A 22127-nucleotide genomic window follows, 5' to 3' on the forward strand; every position below is an offset into this window, starting at 1 on the left:
GTCTGCACCTTTGTTTAAATAATACACATTCCTCTTTTGTTTTCTCCTTTTTACCTTTTTATTATATGAAGTAAAATGCAGATGCAGATATCACACAAAGTATGCATAGCTTAGTTAATTTTTGTAAGGTGAATATGTTCTGTGACCACAATGCAGATCAAGAGACAGAATATTAGCAGCCCCCTAGAGCTCCTTGGCGGGTCCCCTACTTGTCAATTTCTATCTCTCCAGAGGTAACCAGCTTCCTGACTTCTATAATAATTGCTTCATTGCCTCCTGTGTGGTTTCGTCACCTGCCTGTGCGTATCTAGCGACTGTAATTTAGTCTTGCATTTCTTTTTATGTTTTTGAAGTTTCCTAAACCTTAGGTTACCCCTCCAACCCTTTGCTTTCCTTACAGCTTATATGTTGAGAACCCAGCCATTTGACCTCTAATTTCCCACTGGCTGGGTTTGGTGATGGCATTGTGTTTGTTGAATTCAACTTGTTCTTTTTCTTTAGTAGGAAATGGTAGTTTAGGTCCACAGTCTGGGCCTCCAGAGTGCTCACTGATATAGGTAGGTCATTGTTTCTAGGCTTCTTTAATGGGCAGAGGATAACCATGTATATTTATTATATACTGTGTATATTTGTTATATATATATATATAATACTCAATGAGTTCATACTGATGCTTCCATTTCAAATTCAGTTTATATGGTTCTTTAACCTTTTCAGTATTATATCTCTAACTCCTTGATTCCACCCAGAAAATTTAAGTTGTCCGCAACAGCCCGGAGCAATAGAATTTGAATTGGCTATAGTTACACATGTGCTGCCTTCCACAGGATGCATTCAGTATTCTCAACACTGCTACAGTCCTAACACTGTATCACTAGTGAAGAGAACTGAAAGGGCGATAAAAACAGTTGCTTTTTGGTGTGCTATCCCCATTCTCTTCACAGTTTTCAGGGGGAGGAATAGGGGATGTTTATAGTTGTTGAAAATTGGGCAAATTTAAATACTGATTAGCTTTTAGATGATATTTGGAGGAGAAAGACTTAATTTTGTTGGATGAAATGCTGGTTTTATAGTCATGTTTAGAAAAAGTCCTTATCTGTTAGAGAATTTGTGGGTGAAATGATGTGACTTCTGGGATTCTTGTTAAAATACATCAGGAATAAAATGGGCAGAATATAGGAAATGAGATTGTTTGTTTTTGGAACTGGGAGGTCAAAATAGGGTTTATTATCCTTTTTCTTTATGTAACTTGAAATGCCTGTTGTAAAAAAAATTTTTAAATTTTAAATCCAATGCAAAGACGAGGACATATGATAGAGAAAGAAGGTGATAAGGAAGGAATAGTCAGGGAAGGGAAATATGAGTAAAGAAAGCATCCTAAGCTGGTGGTTCGATCTGGCTCAGTGGTGGTGAAGCTGGGTAGCATCCTGAATGAGGAGAAGGGAAGTCCAAGAGATGTGATGCCTCAAGGGAAGCCAGCATCTAAGAGGAGAGAGGCAGAAGAAGAAACTACCACCCGAGGAAACTGAGCAGATCTGAACCATAAACGTAAAGATAGCAGAGAGATGGAGCCTCTTGATCCCAGCTAGGGAAGAACCCAGGGGGAAGAGGTGGTCATCAGTGCTGCCATGCTGTACAGTGGACCAGTGATGCCACCCTCAGCATTCTCGGCATCACCTGAGCTGCTGTGGGTCTGGGGGGTTCCTTGGCCTCATCTCAGGTCAGTCAAAGAAAAATCTCGGGGAGTGAGGCTTCCGAGTCTGAGTTTCGAGGAAGCTGCCTTGCGAACCTGAAGGATAAGGTGAAGTGTACAAAGGGTTAGAACCGTACCCGGAGGCGTTTGGTAATGGACTGAGTGGAGAGAGGGAGGCCGTGCATGGAGTTTTGTAGAGTGCTCTTTGTAGGAAGTTTTCTGCAAGGGGAGAGAAGGGTAGATGTAGGAGGGCTTGGGACTGAGGGAGGTGGTGGTTGCTGAAGTAATTTCGCTTATAATAATGTAAGAGAGGTTTGCTCGTCAAAGTGGAGATGTGAATGGTTCCTCATGCACGAGGATGACTGAATGGCGAGGCCAGGCATGCGGTCAGGTCCCACCAGCACCAGGGAGGTTACATTTTGGCAAGATCTAGAGTTTGGATGATTCGGGGAGCTTGGAAATGGTCCTTGTGGATTAGATTGTTCTGTGTGTTAATATTTTGAGTGACACACGGAAAGAGGAGAGAGAGTCAAGAGTACCTGAGAGGTCCTTCTGCTTCTCAAGTTCTCGCTGGGCCTTTATGTCCACCCCTGAGGAGGAAGGAAGGAGCAGGGCTTTTATAGCTGTCATTGGCCCTTTGCTCTTAATCAGTGCTCCTCCTGCTCCTCTTCACATCCTGTTCCCTTTCTTGTTTTCCTATTCCTCGTATTCAGGTAACACTCATGTGTAGAACATCCAAGAGGGGTTGCCTTCCTCAGGGTGGTGTTCTGCACTTGTTTGCTTTGGGATTAACTATTGGAGGGATTCCTCCATTTTCTGGATTTCCTAATGTCTGTCTGAAAGTTGTGGGGAGAGGACTGAGGTGAGTACCCTGTTCTATCTGCTTTTCTCTGCCTCAGGGCCTTTGTTTTTCGTAATAGGTTTGATTCATCATTTTTCCCCTGTAAACTTCCTACCTCTGTGCACTTGGGCGCATCCTCTATTTCCTGGATTTTATTTCTTCTCACTTAGTTGAGTGCATTTGTTTTTACTTGCCATTAATTTCTAATTTAGGTCCATTGAGCGTTTGGTGTTGGGTGGGTGGTTTTTGATTACGCCAGTTTCCTGGTCTCTTTCCACGTGGTGCCAGAGCCTCTCCCCGTCTCATTTCTCCTCCTCCTTGTTTTCTGTTATGGTTACTTCGCTGCTAACTTGTTCATCTTGTACACTGACCCTGTGTACATGGCTCATTTTCTTTCTCATGATCGTATTTATACTTTTGATGGATATATTTAAATGAACAGCTGTGCATTTGTTGAGTCATACCACAATTATCTGATTCTGCTTTAGCTGCTCGACTGGCAAAAGCATATTTCAAGCTAAGTTGTGAGAGAATTCCATTAATCACATTCTCGCAGGGGGAGGGGAGAGAAGAAAGACCACTAAGGAAAGTCTTTTTAAAGATTAATGTTAATTAGTTGTTGCATTATTGTAGAATAGATTGATTTGGTTACTATTTAAAGTGTCACCTGAAGAAACTTTATAAAGATATAAATAACTATAAAGGTTTAATGATATCAGTCAGGCTAAATTCTCTGGAATTGTTGATATGAGGATAAAGTTAGTAGCTGCTCTATTTAAATAGATAAGGGGCCTTTAAAAGAGTTTCTTTCTGTAAAGACTGGTGTTCTTGACTCAGCATTTGTTGAATTCACTGGCTCAGTATTTTGTTTTAAGCCTCCTGAACAGATAACATATGATACAGAAGATGTTACAACTTTTTCTTTAAATGTATTAATTGCTAATTGTAACCTCTGATTGAATCTTTGGCTTCCATCAGCCAGATCTATTTTTCTCTTGACACTTCCTCAGGGTTCTTTCTAAAGGTTATTAATAGGCATGGAAGCATGGCTTTCCAAATAGCGTCAATAACTGTTAGAAGACCGGGGTGGAGTGGGGTGGGGGGGTGGAATATGTCAATTTCTGACTCGTAGGAGATGTATTTTCAAGCCCCAGAAGCTGTCTCTGAGGTCACTTGGGATGGCTCTGGGCAGATCAGCTGGTGTCTCCAACTAGAGAGCCAGGCAGTCCTGGCCAAATGGGCTAGTGTCCACCAGGGAGTCGTCTGGTATACCCGGAGTCTGCCAGCCATCTTTTTCTTTGGCTGCTGCTCTTGGATGACACCCTTGAAAACCTAAATCCAGGTTACAAATGGTATCTTTTAATTTATCTTCAATACCTGGTTGGAGCTATATTACATAGAGGATAAGGGGCGGCCTCCTCCCCCAGTCACTTCCTTGCCAGGCTGTAAAAAAAAATCCCTTAAACCTCACCTTCCTCTCCTCACCCAACCCAAAGTGTAGCATTGACTAAGAAGTTAAAATTAATGGGCTTTAATTCATATTGCGTGCCTGTATGTGCCAGGCACAGGGATATATAGCCATGCGCCAGATAGAGTTCTTACTGTCATGCTGCTTGAATTTTGGTGTGTGGAATAAGGAGGAATGGGAGAGGGAGAGTCGTCATAAAGACAAATAAACTAGAACATAAATGACAAATTTCACACAACACTAAATGCTGTGAAGAAGCTGGCAGGACACCAAAGGGGGTGAGGCTGGGTCAGTGTGAGGGAGGAATGGACTTGAGTGTGGAGGGGAGTGGTCAGGCTGGTAGAGAAAGGGTGGTTTTTCTTATCTCCACAGAAGTATGCTCTAGTGCTTCCACTTAAAACAAAAACAAAAAGACATATATGTCCCTGGTGCTGACATCTTTTTTTTTCTTTTCTTTTTTTCCATTTATTTTTATTAGTTGGAGGCTAATTACTTTACAATATTGTAATGGTTTTTGTCATACATTGACATGAATCAGCCATGGATTTACATGGTGCTGACATCTTAATTTCTCCCCACCCTTCAGATTATTACAGGTTAGTCATGTTGGCCTTAGAATTGGGACAGTTGTGTCAGATGGCAGTACCCAAGCCACCCTTTGTCAGATGACTGGAGGGCTAGGAAGATCTGACTTTAAGGCTGAAGGGGAAACTGCAGGCAGTTAGAAATATGGCAGGTGCTGAGGGGGCATCTAACTGAGGGCTTTGGGAGGAGGTAAGATGTTAGATGGACTGCACAGTGCCTCATCTGAGAGAAGGGGGTGTGGGTAGGAGGGGGCGAATAACAGGTTCCTATCTACCAGTAGGTTAAAAAAACAAAAACAAAAACCTCCCAGTTTGTAAGCTGGAGAGAGAGGAGGCCTGAGCTGCCTAAGAGAATAAAATAAAACAGCTGGGAGATGATGGGTGCTATCAGTTGAAACAAGCAGGAGAGCCGTGGCTATTTGATACAGAGGGAATGAAGTGGAAAATGAAGGAGAGTTTCCATGTAGTCAGGCGCATTGAAATAACACCAGGTCTTGAGATACCAGAAAGGTATGTGGTGGGTGATCAAAACATTGGTATCGGAAGCTTAGCTTAGCTATTATCTGTGTATCTGGTAGGGGTGTAACAAAGTCAGTTCCGTCCTGTATACAATTAAAATAAACCTACTGGGGATTCTTCGGTTCCTACATGGTAGCTTAACTTAAACTGCTTATTTATTTTCATTCAATTAAGCCTCATTTCCCCACCCCTCACCTTTTTTTTTTTTTTTTTTTAATATTTTTCTTTTCCTGTCCGTTCCAAACCATGTCTTGGGTCCATCTGTCACAGCTGGAATGTTTGGAGTGTAACTCTTTCCGTCTAAGCGCTTTCTTTCCTGAAATCATCTGTAATTATTTCCTCTGACCACAAGATGAACTGATCCAGGAGCTGGGTTTCAGTTCTGTAGTACTTGTTCAAGAAGCTATTTGTCTTCATCTATCTTGAAAGATCAAATTACATGCTAATATTCTGAAAGTAACACCCCACCAGAAACCCTCCCGCAGCAGTGAAGTCTATATAAAACCAAGTGCTGGCAACTTGTACATTGCCAGTTCAGACAGAGTGTGGTGTTAAAAATATTTCACAGGTCATTTGTGAACTGGAGAAAAGACCCTGACTTAACTTATATGGTATGATGGCTTTGGTTTAGCCTTTCTTTGCATCTATAGCTGACAGCCCCTCTCTCCACCCTTTCCAAAGGCCCAGGTAGTCTGGAGCTAGCTGCCCTTGGGTTCTCTCTCTGCTTGTTGAGCAGAGAAGGGACATAACTATTGTCACATAATGGCTGGTTTTTGTCCCACTTGGAGGTGGTGGTTGTAAGTATATCTTCCCTCAAAGTTTTGTGTCTAGAATTTTTCTTACTGAGTGTAACTTTGCCCCCAAATGTGCCTGACTTATACTAATTCCGGTTTTTATTTTACCATGTGAGTTGCAAGATAATTGAAGAATGAGGATGGGAGGTGGGAGGTAGAAACTACTTGTATACTACCAACATGGCTTATTTTTCCTTTCACATCAAGATTTTTTTTTTTTTTCCAGGGGTAGGGGAGATAATTAGAGTATATGAAATTAATTTTGAGATTAGAGAAATGGAAAGAGGGCATGCTTGAAAGGTGACCCAAATAACCATGAATAAAGATTGTTTTCCAAGAGGAAAATCAAGATAAAGTGCACAATGTGTTGAAGCTTGGATAAAATGTTAAGGATGACAAAAACAGGTTGCTAAACAATGACAGGCTGGTTTAGTGAGGGTTGTGTATGTTGGTTGATTAGGACCTGAACTCTGGTTAGGTGGGCTTTGGGTCTGACTTTGTGTCCTTGAGCGAGTTACTTCTACCTGCCGATTTTTCTTATTGGTAAAATGGAATTAATATGAATATTTATTTTAGAGCAGTGGTCCTCAGCCTTTTTGGCTCCAGGGACTGGTTTCGTGGAAGACAATTTTTCCATCACTGGGGAGAGGGAGATGGTTTCGGGATGAATCCACCACATTACATTTATTGCGCACTATATTTCTATCATTATTACATCAACTCTACCTCAGATCATCAGACTTGAAACCCCGAAGTTGGGGGCCCCTATTATAGAGTGTTTTGGGGAGAGGTTAAATAAGATAATACATAGGGTCCCTGAGCACAGTGCTTGGTTACCTAAGTAGCACTACTGTTAGTGTACTAATGATGTGGTTTTGACAGATAACTGAGGGAAAGCAGAATCACTCTAATTCTTTTCTGCTTTGCTTCTACCTTTTATATTAAAGAGAAAAATTCTTTTTCCTGGTGGTAGGCATAGCATAGGCCATATAAAAGATATATAACAGGACAGTCGTGATAGTCCTCACCAACAGTGAGCGAGCATCTTTATGTGGATGGTGGAAAAGTCATTCAAAATAGGAATGAATGAATGAATGTATAACCTATCTTTCAAGATTCTAACTTGGAGATTGTTAAAGTTGAATTGAGAAGAGTATCAAACAAGTCCCTATTGAACGAGTAGGTGCTCAGTGAATTATGCATTGAACAAATGGACAAAGCTAATGAGTCTAGGCCACCAGGCCAGACAAATGAACATTTTGTAGGATTTTCTGATGGGAAAGAATCTCAGGGTTCCTCTTCCAGCTTCTCTTTCATCCTCTACATATGGATGACAAGTTGTATGCTGTTCATAAGTCTAGGTTTTAGAAGTATCTTTTATAGTATCAACAATTATCTTTTATAGTGTCAATAATTATCAACTAGATTACTTACTATGAGCCCTAAAGGTTGAATATAGAAGTGTATTATACTTTTGGTTATTCTGTGACTGACATCAAAATGCTTTGTGATTTTTGAGGGAATGTATTCCAGTGTATCAGTGGCTTTATCCAGCTGTAAAATTGTGATGAGAAAAAGAAATGCCAAACTTGGTCTCAAGCCCACACATGTTAAAAATTGAGCTAAAGACTAGCTCCTTAACTGGATATCAGTCTGATCTATAAATGGAGTTTGAAAAGTACCATGGGATTTGGAAAGCAGTTCTATTTTGCCCTGATGGTTTGTCTGTTTTTAGTAGAATATCATGGGACTGTCCTGTCTCCCATGGGAGTAGTCCTGAGACATTGTAAGAGATGGTACTGATTTAAAGAAGGGACGTAAGTTAAGATAGGAGGTCCCTATCCTTTTTCTGAGTATCTCTTTGCCTTGTGTCTGAAATATTAAGATCAGTTCCCAGGGATAGAGAGCACTATCCAAGAACAGCAAGGAGTTGGTATGTACTGGAGGCAAAATTTTACACTTTGAATCCTTCAGGTAATATTCTATAACCCCCAGTAGCCTGTGAGTGTTTTCAGTTATGGATTTTGGGCTTAGAATATTGCAGAAGGATTCAATTGGATCAGAGATGGGCACTGGACCCCTTCTGATCAGTTTCATGTCTCATTTAAACACTATTTAGTTGCATACATAAAGTGCTATTCCTACATGAAATAGATGTATATAGTGGCTTCCCTTCACCACTGGACTTGTGGACTTCCTTGATGTGAGAGAGTTTAAAGAGATATCTTAACCCGTGGAACAGTAACATTTTTATCAGGTACTGAGCAAATGCTCAGCTTAAAATATTTAGTACCATCTGATTGCCTGGCGTGGTAGAAGAACCGATCTTTTAGGAGTGAGGCACTGATTCTCAAAGCATGGTCCAGGATTCTCTGGAGTTTCTCAGACTATCTCAGGGGTGTTGCACAGTGTCATCTTCTTTCAGCCTCACAGACAGATTCATGTGTGAAGCTGGATTCTCTATGTTTCAGCTGATGCCACATGTCATAACAGATTGAATGCAGAGTCATACATGAGAATCCAGTTGCTTTCTACTAAGCCAAACATAGAGATTTGTCAGAATGCATAATAATACCATTTTTCTCACTACAATTCTGGGGGGTGGGGTGGAATATACTTCTTAAAAATTAAAAAAAATTTTTTTAATTAATTTTTATTGGAGTATAGTTGCTTTGCAGTGTTGTATTCGTTTCTGTTACAGCAAAGTGAGTCAGCTGTACATATACACAGATCCCCGGTTTTTTTGGATTTCCTTTCCATTTAGGTCACCATTAGAGCTCTGAGTAGAGTTCCCTGAGCTATACAGCAGGTTCTCACTAGTTATCTACTTTATACCTAGGATCAGTGGTGTATGTATATCAGTCCTAATCTCCCAATTTCCTGCCCACCCCCCCACCCCCAGACCTTTCCCCCTTTGGTACCCACACATTTGTTCTCTACATTTGTGTTTCCATTTAGTTCTTTTTTTTTTTTTAACTTAGAAAAAAATGGGATAATATGTTGTTATTTAAAAACAAATACAGTAATTAAAACATTCTCCATTAAACAATTTAAAAATTTAAAAAAAAAAATTTTTTTTTAATTTCTCATAGAATAACTGTTGATAGAAATAGCCCACATAGACAAGTTCCTTAGAGTCCTCAATAATTTTTAAGAGTATAAAGAGATTCAGAGATCAATAATTTTTTAAATCACTGAATTAAAACATCCCTGAACTATTGATTATCGCCACTGTCTTCTCCCATTATCAGTTTCTCTTTTGGGCTAGCCCACTTCTGAAACTCCTTAGTTAAAAATACTTGAGTATAAAGGAGTTGAAAATTACTTTTAAAAACAGTATTTTCTTCTTAGCATATTTTAAACTTAGAAATAGATCCCTGGGGCTTCAAGTTGGGACATTATAATGCATATTGGTGTTTTTCATAAGTAAAATATCAGAAAATTTATTCCAGAACTTTCTCCTTTCTGCATTTCTTTTACCTTTTTACTTTTGAAAGTACCCTTTTTAATAGCTGAGTTAACTAGTCAGCAGACAGTCCAGACACTGAACAAAGTGGTGACCAATAAGTGATGCTGACATTTTTTCCCAAAGATTTTTGGCAGGTTTTGAGCTATCTATCTCTAAACAGCAGATCTGTTTGGAAGCCTGAATTTATAACTCCTTTTTTTTCCCTCCCCTGTTTTCCATTTAGGAGCCTAAATTATTGTTTCAATTTTCTTTGCACAATAATAATCAGTTAAAAGGTGTTTAGGGGCAGGAACTTTTGTTGGTTTTGTGACAGGAAAAATTGCCAGTGGTGAATGTCTTTAGAATTATTTTTTAAATTGTGAAAGAATTCTTGATTTTAAAGCTTTGGATTTGTTAACTGCTGACTATTATTACCTGCACTACATTCTAGACCATAAAGTTAACAGGTGATAAATGCCTTAATCTTACTATTCCTTTGCAGGTGCTTGTGTGTTAGGAGTGGGGAGGGGGCATTGCTAATTCTTTGGACTTTAAAGTTAAATCGAACTGATTAGTTCAGGGAAAATTTGAATTCAGCAAGTATTAAATGTGCACCTACTTGGCTTTGGTAGCGATGAACAAAATAGACTATAGATTTTACTATAATGTTTATAGTCTAGTGAGGGAGGCAGATGTTCAAAAGCACACACATGAGTATGAATATATAATTGTTAATTATGATAAGTGCCATGAATGAAATCAACAAAGTGGTATGTGAGAGTATAATGAGGGAATATGAAGGTATAGGAAAGCTTCTAGAAGGTAGTGACCTTTGAGACTTGAAAGAGGAGTAGGAATTTGCCAGATTGGATCCTGAAAGATGGGCCCAATCACTGGGAGCAGCAGCAGCATATATAGAGAGGTCCAGAGACAGGAGGAAGCTGGCCTGTTGGTGTGCCAAGGACAATGGAGTGGAGAAGGGCTTTGAATGTAGGGAGGTGAGTATGGGGCCTACTTACTAGGGCTTACCATGTTTTACCCAGGTTCTGGTTGGGGGCTACCTCCCTGGCCTTCTTGGGTTTTCTCTCCTTATCACTCTTCTCTATAAGCTCTCTGTATCCTAGCCTGGTGTGTTTTTTTTTGTTTGTTTGTTTGTTTTCATGTGAAATATGTCTTAAGTCCTCAGGATGCACCATGCTTCCCCTGGCCACAGGGTCTGTGTAGAAGCTGAGAAACTGCCTTTCCCCTTAAATGCCCTCCTGTGTCCACCAGAGTGTTCACCACTCCAACATAAACACATGCGCATGCGCACACACAAACGAGAACTCACATACTCTTACCCTTTTTGTGGTACCTCCTACTCATCTGTCTAGTTCCTGTTTAGATATAATCTCCCCAGGGAAGCTCCTCCACCCTCCAGAAAAATCTCAAGTTGTTTTGTTAGCAATCTTATTTAACTTTCTTTCTTCCTAACAGTTAGTTCAGTTTTTAACTGTGCAGTCTTCTGTATGGTTATTTGAGTACCACCATAGACAGACTGTGGAAGCTCCATAATCGTAAGGACCATGTTTGTATATCTTTATCATTTTAAGTTTCTAATTTCTAATACATAGCAGGCTTCCAATAGTTGTGGAAGGAAGGAGAAAAGATGGGCTGGAAATTCAAAGATAAGACTGTGATAGTTCAGTAGTTTTCAAAGGCTTTTGATGATTATATCTCAACAGTTAAAAAGCTTTTTCAGTGTATACCCTCAATGTGTATGTTGCTTATTACTGTTATATAAAATAAATCTACGTATTATAAAATGTACATAAAGTAGAATTTTTAAAAAGATTTAAGGTGAGATATTTATGGTATTGCTAATGGTGATGACATTGTATTATTGACGAAAGTCTCAAGTCACTCAGGATAATGTTTATTGTTTGTGATACTGGATGCAAATCAGTTTTTAATGTATTTTTTAATTTTGAATTTGGTGAGCCTGCTTCATGTCCCATTGAACTGAATGTTAATTGCTTTTCTCTAGTAAACTGATTAACCACTAGGAATAGCGATATCAGCTCTACCATTTTCTTACTATTCTCTGGTAGTCATTAATAACATATTTAATCTGTAGTTTCCTTAATGGATTTAGAACACTTGCAATTTGGGGAGGGCTCATTTGCGACCCCATGAACTATAGAGTCCATGGAATTCTTTAGGCCAGAATACTGGAGTGGGTAGCTTTTCCCTTCTCCAGCGGATCTTCCCAACCCAGGGATCAAACCAAGGTCTCCCTCATTGCAGGTGGATTCTTTACAACCTGTGATTCCACTTAAATAAACCTTCAAACCTGACTATTCTAGAAGCAAACCATGTCCACTCTTTCACATTAGGTAACTCTCACTTCCGCAAGATACCTCTTGTAGTGGACGTCATAAAAGATGAAGTTATCACTGTATTAGATTAAATCATTTTTAAAATAGGATACAAGTTTTAGTATATTTATTCCATAATTTAATGCATTATTTTGTATGGCCTGTGGAAGTATGTACCCCTTTGAGGGCAAGTAGGCCAGTGCTGGAGATTGACGAAGACAAATGATCGATTCTGAGTGGTGTTAGACCAGTGCTGAGAGGGGTGGAATCACTGCTGATGGAGAACTATTGCACCAGGCATTTGCTTTTTTTTTTTTTTTTTTTAATTTTAATTTAATTTTATTTTTTTATTCTTTGAATCATTTGCTTTTTGAACTGGATCATGAATGGCAGGAGGAGGGAGTTGGCTAGGAGAGAGGTTGAGGGGAGGCTCAGGTCACCTGGAGTGGAGGGAACCAACAGAGTGATTCTGTTCAAAGGTACAGAGATGTTGTGAGGATCCCAGGGTGAGGTGAGGCATTTGTATATTAAAGGGCTTGCTGTAGAAAAGATCTATGGAAATAATAACAACGGAAAGAGAAAAAAAGGGTCACTCATGTTTCATGTGCTTTTAAAAATACAAAAAGGAAGTCCATTAAACTCCCTTTATCCCCGTCCCTCACCTTGCTATTAGAGAAGAGAGAGTCTGAAATGCAATTGTAGACAAATTGGAGTGAGGGGTGGTAAGATAGAATAGAGGTGTGGGGTATGAACAATCAGACTATTAACAAAAAAATTTGATTTTAAGATGATGAGTCAGAAGGTGTCCATTCCAAACAGCTTAGATAGCAATGGGTTCTTGTTCTTTGCTTTAAAGCTGTAAGAGTAACGCAGTACATGAACCATTTCCTTAAAGAACTTTACCCATTTTCTCTTTATTTTTGCCATCCAGAAGATTGTACCTAGTTCAAGGTTTAATTTTTTAAAATTATTCTTTGCAATAAAGAATTAGTATAACCAAACTCTCATCATAATTTCCAAAATTTTGCAGGAATTACTCAAATGGAACAGTTTTCTGTTGTCCTTTGACTCAGAACATTGAGCTTCTGCCCATGTAGTTTTAGGGCAGTACCAACTTAAAGTTTATATATTATTTTCTCTCCAATATAGTTTCATATGTTAAAGTTTTATTTGATTTCTTCCTGTGTTGATTGTGTCTATGCTTTGTTAAATTTGAAGTTAATATAAGAATACATTGCTTTGTCATGGATGAAGTGTAAGCTATAGTTTTGTGTTTTACTTTTTTTTTTTCTTTTTTAGGGCTCTATGATGATTGTAAATTGCTTCCCCTCTAATCCTTTTGAAGGAAAAGTAAAGCTGAAACATAGTAATTTGGCTTGGATTATTCAGTCACTTAATCTTTAGCATCATGTTAGAACAGTCTATTCATGCTTCTCAGAATTCTTGTTGCCAATTCTGAGTTCAGTGGGATAAGATAAAATTCAAACTTAAGTCTTTTATGAATACCCATCCTTATAAGTCCTTTAGGAATACCCAGCCTTATAACTGAGAATTTTTCATGTCCCTTTTGAGCTCTTAATAAGAGGGTAGACTCAGAGAATGGTGTCTCTGATTGACCACCAGTAGCAGATAAATCTGATTAACACTTTAAGATGATTTATTTAGATCCATGTAAAGGGTACATGTTTAAATTACTAAGAAGTAAGGCAACATATGTAAGAGGGATTTGTAAGAAAGGCCTTGAATGACAAGTTTGAAGATGGTATGCTTCATTTGTCTTCCTGCAGTTACATTTTATTTTGGTTTACTGGACTCTCTCGTTTTTCCCTCCGCAGTTGTACAATGGTGGATGGAGTGATGATCCTTCCTGTGCTTGTGATGATTGCGTTCCCTTCCCCTAGTATGGAAGGTAAGTGGCTCACGGTTGGGTGGGATAAGTATACTGTGTAATGTCCGGTTTACTGTCAGCTAGCTTGTTCTTAATCCTGTCAGACTTAATCCTCCTCTCCCCCATTTTTAAGACTATCTTTAAAAAAAAAAAAAAGACTATCTTTTTAGAGATGTTGAAAGGACGGTAAAGAGATTTGTCATCTACTTCCTCCCCCGACACATGTATGGCCTTCCCCATTATCAACATTCCCCCCAGCCACAGTGATCCATTTGTTATAACTGATGAACCTACCTTGACACATTATAATCATCCCAGTTTATAGTTTACATTAGGGTTCACTCTTGGTGGTATATATTTTATGGGTTTGGACAAATGTGAAATGACTTACATCCATTATTACAGTATCAGAGTATTTCACTGCCCTAAAAATCCTCTGAGCTCCACCTGTTCATCCCTCTCCACCTCTGCAACATCTGCCCTCAGCTGATGCTTTTATTGCCTCCATGGTTTTGTCATTTCTAGAGTGGCATGTAACTGGATTCATACACTGTATAGCCTTTTCATATTGGCTTCTTTCACCTACTATTACGCTTTTATGTTTCCTCCATATCTATTCATGGCTTAATAGTTCATTCCTTTTTAGCACTGAGTAATGTTTCATTGTCTGAATGTACCATAGTTTATTTATCCCTTCAACTACTGAAGGTCATCTTGATTGCTTCCAAGTTTTGGCAGTTATGAATAAAGCTGCTATAAACATCTGTGTACTAGATTTTGTGTGGGCATGAGTTTTCAACTCCTCAAACAACAAGGATTGTGATTGCTGGATTGTATGTTAGAATATGTCTAGTTGAAACTGCTCAGCTGTCTTCCAAAGTGGCTGTTCCATTTTGCATTCCCACTAGCAATGTATGAGAGTTCCTACTGTTCCACATTCTTACCAGCCTGTGGTAGTGACAGTGTTCTGGATTTTGGCCATTCTTATAGGTATGTGGTAGTGTCACATTCTTTTAATTTGCGTTTCCCTGATGATATATGAAGTATGCAAAAAAGCACATCTTTTCATGTGCTTCCTTGCCATCTGTATATCTCTATTTAAGTGTCTTTAAGGTCTTTGGCCCATTTTCCAACTGGGTTGTTTGTTTTCTTATTGTTTAATTTTTAGAGTTCTTTGTATGTTTTGGATAACAGTCCTTTATCAAGTATGTCTTTGGTATATGTTTTCTCCCAGTCTGTGGTTTGTCTTGTCATTCTTTTGACATTATCTTTCACAGGGCAGAAGTTTTTAATTTTAATGGAGTACAGCTTATTAATTGTTTCTTTCATGGATCATACTTCTAAAAAGTTGCTGCTTTACCCAATGAGGTCATCTAGATTTTCTGCATCATTAATAGGAGTTTATAGTGTTTGTATGTTATAGTTAGGTCTGTGATCTATTAATATTAATTGGATAATTTTTATGAGGGGGTATAAGTTCGTGTCTAGATTTTTTTGGGCATGTGAACACCCCCTTTTATAATATGTATTTGATAGTGCCCCTTGATTTTCTTAAAATGTAATTCTTATACACGCCATACCTTTCTTATAAATGTAAGTTTTAAAAATTCAGTATAATTCCTTATCCGAAATAGAAAATTCTCTTAAAATAATATGTAATTTACTATGTCATATAATTAAAATGGTATTTATAGACAAATGTAATATAGTGTAGTTGGGCATGAGTACACTATAAGATGTAATGAAGTAACATGTTTGTATAAGAATACAAACATTTATATACACACATATATATTAAACTTTGATGTCTTAGAAAACAGAAAATGTATTGGTATGTATTAGTATGTTTTCTGTTTTCTAAGACATCAAAGATTAATATATATGTGTGTGTATATAAATGTTTGTAAATATTCTTACTGGTACTAGTGTATTTATTATATTGGTGATTTAATTAGCACAAGTGCTCTTGCCTGCAGTGATTGAATTTTCTGAATTGGTGAACAAATTTTGGTAGAATCAAAACAGGGACTATTTGTCTCTTGATTGATACAGTGGCTATATTTTGAGTAAATTTCATATACATTAAGACAGTGTAAGACATACTTTCTATTTTTATGTATAAAAGTGTTAGGTATTAAGTTCAACTAATTATACAAAGAGTTTTCATGTGAATGATGCTTAGTGGAACAGTGAGAACCTAAATGGGCACAGGTAACTTAGTTGTGTGAGATCACACCCGCAAAATGCTTTGGCATCTGTGGGCTTTACTCGTTCTATCTTCTCTTCTCCTCATTTGTAAAAAGCTGTCCATGCAGAGTCCACAAAAGAGATAATCAAGAGAAAAAGAAAATAAAACTGCCTGTAATTCCCTGCACTGACATGTAACTGCTTTTAGCATGTTGGTATAAATCTTTCTAGATATATAAATGAACTATATTTTATTGTGCATTAAGCAGTTTGGACTTTATTTTAAAAGGGTTGCTCCATGAAGAGTGGTGCTTATGGTGTGAATCTCAGCCTTGTTGTGATCAGATGGGCCAGTAAGACTAATGTGTCTGTTACAGGCTCTTGGGGGTATAGTGATTGGCTTTATACATTTGATAAGTTTCCAAGGAGGCATATAGTACGACAAGTTAGTGTAGCCAACGCTTAGAAAGACAGTCCTTGATATACTAGAAATCTATTTTGTTATATGTTAGGTTATAGTATTTGATCGGTTCCTGCTTCCTTCCCATAGTCATTGAGATATATCATAGAGCTGCGTTGTCCTGTCTGGGAGCGAGCCATATGTAGCTATTGAGCACTCTCATTGCAGCTAATACAAATTGAGATGTGCTGTTAAGTGTAAAGACACACTGGGTTTTGAAGACAGGAAAAATGTGAATTTTACCTGTTCCTTTTGACGACTGTGAAAATTTGCAGCTACATGAAGTAGTTCATACTCTGTTTCTGTTGGAAAGTGCTGTTGTCACCCAGTTTAGACATCAGAAGTCTGTATCCCACTCGAAGCGGTGCTGTTTGACACAGTCCAGTCATACTGCAGTCATTTAAATTAGCACCAAAAAGATACGAAATAAGGATCCTGCATGGAAGTTTAAAGGAGTAGAAGGTATATTAACTAGAAGATAGGTTGAATGGTCTTAGGTCGAAGGAATGAGGAATAAGAAGAAATGGACTGGGAACATTTGATGGTTTAACTGTAGTTCTCAGCTGAGGCGTTTATCCCCCAGAGGACACTTGATCATGTCTAGAGGCAAAAGGCAAGTTGCTCAGATTTTCCCTTTTTTTATGGCTATACAATATGATCATAATAAAACAAAAAAGTAAAGACCATTGTGAAATGAAATCCCTCCAAATTCCATGTGCTTCTCTAGGTACACAGTATGGTAGGACAGTCCTTCAAGTTTCATGTGCTGTCCTGGTGGACTCATGGTGTAGGCACAATAGAAAAAAAAGAGAGTGGAAAAGAAATTGAGGTAGAAATGGAGTATGAATAGAGAAGAAGTGGAGAACGAATGGGGGAAGAGGAAGTGAAAAGGGCCCTTATGGAAAAGTATTAGCAATTCAGCCATTGGTTGTTTTTTCCTGCTTTAAGCTCTTAAGCTGCCCAAAGAATCCAGCAAATGACCTCTTAATGCCACAGCGAAGATCTGTAATGAAATGCGTTAGTCTGGCTGAAATGGAAATGGATGCCACTAAGGTTTTGCTATTGAGTATAACACCACCACTAGGATGTTTATAAGTATGGAAAAAACACATCATCCTTTAGTTACAATAGCTTTTTTTTATTTGAAAAAAAACAATATCCAGCTATAACCTAGAGTGCTCTAATCATATTAGTCTTGTCTTCCTTCTATGACTCAACTCCTTGTTAACTATCAATAGCATATTCTATGAAAAGACTCTTTGTTTTTGCATGTTTACTAGAAAATTTTTTTAAAACACCACTGAGAATCCTTATTGTAATACACTCTAATATACTCAACATTAGTCATAAAGTAAATGTTAAGTACAAAATACTTAACTGAAAGAGGTAAATAGTAGGGAAGATAACTAAAAACTTTATATGAGCCTTATAGATTGTCTCATGCAGGGTTTTAGATGACCAAGGAAATGGACCCATGTTTGATGTTTGTATTAGAGCAGATATGGCACCATATTAATTGGGCTTCAGTGGAGCTAGATGGCATTCTTGGTGCATAAATAAGAAAATCATAGAGATTTTGTTCTAATATATGTTGTTGAGTATTGTACTCCTTAGTCTACTAAAGACAAAAAGAAAAAACAAAGGTTCTTTCCTTTTGTCTACCAAAATATCCCCAAATGTCTCTTAAACATTGATTAGATATAGTGATAACATTTTAAATAACAGGTCCCAAACAGTGATTTTGGCAAAGTTTGACTTGGTCCCCAACCTTTTTTGACACCAGGGACCACTTTCATGGAAGACAATTTTCCCACAGATGGTGCTGAGGTGGGGTGAGGATGGTTTCAAGATGATTCAAGCATGTTACACTTATTGTGCACTTTATTTCAATTATTGTTTCATCAGCTCCACTTCAGATCTTCAGACATTAGATCCTGGAGATTGGGGACCCCTGCTTTAGAACATTTTCAATTTCTATGGAATCCTAAATACTCTGGGGCCAAAAAGACCTCATGAGTCTGGAAAATACTTACTATAACCACGCCTTTTTAATGATTTATAGGTACTGTTTATTGAGTGGTTAGTATGTGTCAGATATTAGGCTGTTTTATATATATTATTTTCCCATAATCCTTCCCATTACCCTAATGAAATAGGTTAGTGGGAATGTGCTTTTGAATTGATTTAGACTATTGTTTAAGATTATACAGCTTGAACAGGGCTTCTCTGGTGGCTGCAATGCAGGGGAGACCTAAGTTCGATCCCTGGGTCAGAAAGATCCTCTGGAGGAAGGCATGGCAACTCACTCTAGTATTCTTGCCTAGAGAACCCCATGGACAGAGGGGCTTGGTGGGCTACAGTCCATGGGGTCACAAAGAGTCGGGCACAACTAAAGTGGCTTAGCACTCACGCATACTTTGAGGAATAGTGTGTAAGAGTTTGTCATTATCAGTCTTCTTCAGAATTTTGTATTTTTTGATACCCTAAATTAGCTACATCCACTGACATTGTATCTGGCACATACTGGAACCAGCTCAATTCAGTCTATATGACAGGCTGATGTGAGAGCTCATAATAGTGAATGATGAGTTCCTTTTACCTGGGTTTGTGTTTTTTATTTCTCTCTCATACCTAGTATTCATTTTTCATATTCATTATATATACAACTCCAGCTGCAGGAAGAGTTTTATCTGCTCTCACAGAGAAGAGCACTTGAGTCCTAATTACCCGTATATCCTTCCTTTTCCTTCCCATTAATAAGACTAATCATGCTCTAATACTGCTATCATGCCACCCGGGAGAAGTCCATTTTTGTCCCAGAAACTCCTTGTTTGGTTTTACCTTTGTTCCCATGAGCATCTGCAGGGATGAGTATGACACAAATAACTTGGAGTGGAATACCATACTGCTTCTTCAAAAATATTTCAAAGCTAACATGACCCACATTTTATTGCATTTGCAAGCCATAGTTAGATTTTATTACAGCAAGTTTTGTTGCTGTGAGAGATTCTGGCCTGTCCTGGAGAAGATTGCTAAGTACTAAATTATTTTCTGGGTTGACTTGATTTTAGTATTTCCAAAGCCATCACTACTCAGACTTTCCAGCCCAATTACCCAATGAGGGAAGGAAGGAGATCACTTCAATAGACTTTTTGTTAGGGTCCACAAAGGTGCCCCTCTTTGCCACTGGGGGTGAAGAATAGAATAAGCCTTTCTTTGAATTTCTCATTATTGAGAGTGCAGGAAGTTCGTGAAGGGGTGAATGAATGTAAGAGAAATGTCTCCGTATTAAATTTGTTGCTCTCATTTCTCATTACTATAATTTATTCCTTTTGTTCAGAATAAAATCTTTTTTTTTTTTAACACATCATCAATGGTATGAGTGATTTGTTGGGAAGAGAGATGAGATGTCCTGAGCTGTTAGTCATGAGGACCTAAAATGTAAATATCAGATGAAGCTGTGCATGTTCAAGATACCGCTTCTTTACTGTCACATTTTCTCACCTACCAGAGTGAGTGTATTATTGATGCAAGGTGAGCTGTGACAAAGCTTCCTTTCAGCTTTTCCTTCCTGGGGAATGTTTGTTTCAGCTGTATGTAGTTAAACTAAAGCCACATCCAATTTTTTTTTTTCTGGTGAACATTATAAAATGCTCATATTCAATGCATTTATATGAAAGAAGTTAGTGGTAGGGTGTGGAACGGACTTGAAAATTCAATCAGAGTCAAATATTGAACAGATGGGAAAGCAAATCCAAGGCCCTGGCTCATTAAATGGTTTCCTGTGGTCAACAGTGAGTGGGCAGTGCAACAGTTTCCATGCTTCTCTCTTACAAAGATCGGTCTCAAGGGGAGGGAACATGGATGCCATCTCCTCCTTATGGAAAAACTGGGGAAGCAGGAGATTGGTAGGCATGTCATGTGTGCTATTTTTTGCTTTTGAAAAGTAAACACCAAGGAAAACAAAACACGTTGAAAAATTAATTTGTAAGGGGAAAGGGCATAGGAGAGGGATAAATTAGGAGTTTGGGATTAGCAGATACAAACTACTATAAACAAGGTCCTACTGTATAGCACAGGGAATTATTATATTCAGTATCCTGTAATAAACCATAGTGGAAAAGAATATGAGAAAGCATATACATGTATGTATAACTGAATCACTCTGCTGGATACCAGAAACCACAACATTGTAAGTCACCTATCCTTCAGTAAAAAATCAAAAATTAAAAAAAAATTAATGTGTAACTCTCCAAATACTGCTGAGAACCTCCCTCTGCCATCTAGCATGTCCTCAGGCAACTTCCCCTGATAATGGTTATATGCAATAGTCATAATTACTCAGAACTCATGTCGATTCCAAGATAGTGTAAGACCCAGGGCGGGGCAACCTTTGAATCTTCACTGACTCACAGTAAGAAACGCTTTAGAGTTGGACCCGTGCACCTGCATTTAGAAACATCGTGGAGTAGGACTCACACACACCTGAAAAGAAAATTTCGTGAAAGAGCTATCACTCTATGTTTAATGTACTCCTGTTTCTTCTCTTTTTTTATTCTATTTAGTTTTATTTCATTTAGAAAGAAACTTGAACTGCTTGAACTGCTAAATCGATTTGCCTACCCAGAATGGGTCATAACCCACAGTTTCAGAAAGACAGCTCTCCTCTGCTCCCAAGAGCTCATATTGCTCCGAAGTCCTTGCTGCCCTCAGGTGAAAACTCTGACAGCTAACCCAGACAGTCTCCAACAGAGTTGCTCCAGACCTTTTATTATTATTATTATTATTTTACAACTTTATGTAGCCTGCCATTCGCTCTCTGCAAGCCAGTGATTTGACAGGAAGAGGGAAGTTTACATTTGTGCCTTCTCAGCCGTGGTGGTAACACTGGAACAGCTGCTGCCTGATTCTAATCAGCTGAATCTGAGCTCTGCAGAGTTGGGTGTTTCCTGGATCCTCCACAATGCTGCATCTAATTCTTTGTTATGGGTTAGAGTGGAGCGTGGACTTTCTGAGGATATGTACATTTGCGGGATGTGGGAAGGAAAGGGAACAGGAGGGAGAATGAGAAGGTCCTTTTGGAAGGGGGTGGTGAAATACACCTTAAAGCAAAAACAAAAACCCCTACCTATATATTTTTTTATTCAGATGGTGACTTGGAGCAGGGAGTAGCCTCTTTTATTTATTATTTGCTGAATTTGTTTATTTTCTGAATTCTGATATTTACACCAAGCCAATACGAAATCCTCCCCTCCAAATAATAATAACAATAAATCAGACCCATTCAGGAAAGTTGTAAAAAATAGAGAAAGCAAAACAAATAGTCCAGTTTAAACTTTGACTCCTGTGAAATATATAATGCTGCAGAATGCCATGTAGAGTTAAACACTCATGGCTTCTGTTTATCTTTCACATCATTTCCTATTTCATGAGCTTCAGACAGTCAGTTTTGCTAAGGTTTAGGGTAATTTTTTATAATTAAACGGTATTGCTAGTTAGAGCGCCTTCTGAAAGGAAGACTCTTGGTCTGCATAGGAATCAAGCCTTTCTCAGAAGAGCATCAAACACTGTCAGGAGGCATCTTCTTCCTTTTTACTGTGTTTCTGAAGGTGGGCTGTCTTACCTGTTAAGAGCCATTACCTGCAGTGCCATGTGGGATGGTAACAGGGTGGTGGTGAGGGGTCACCCATGCAAAGTGAGCCCCAGGGTGGGAGAGGTCGGGACTTGGCGGTGGTCTTTGTTCTCTCTCTAGTGTCTGAGACAGTGCCTGGCACGTAGTTGGTGCTCAATGAATATTTGACAAATGAATAATTATCATAATACAAAAAAGATAATGTTATAAGAGACCAAGGAACTGATCTGGACCGGGGACAGGATAGGAAAGCCTG

At 38.5% G+C, this 22127-nt stretch overlaps 1 protein-coding gene across 2 annotated transcripts in view; it reads left to right on the forward strand.

Moving 5' to 3' along the window:
• ACVR1 (activin A receptor type 1) overlaps positions 1-22127 on the forward strand; it is a 127282-nt gene that overhangs the window by 60789 nt on the left and 44366 nt on the right. For both annotated transcript variants that reach the window (XM_043894907.1, XM_043894906.1), the window contains exon 2: positions 13540-13613. In XM_043894907.1, the coding sequence (XP_043750842.1) occupies positions 13547-13613 (67 nt within the window). In that variant the 5' untranslated portion in view covers positions 13540-13546. The remainder of the gene's footprint in view (positions 1-13539; positions 13614-22127) is intronic.

This window comes from Cervus elaphus, chromosome 33 (assembly GCF_910594005.1).
Source record: "Cervus elaphus chromosome 33, mCerEla1.1, whole genome shotgun sequence".
NCBI classification, from domain to species: Eukaryota; Metazoa; Chordata; class Mammalia; order Artiodactyla; family Cervidae; genus Cervus; species Cervus elaphus.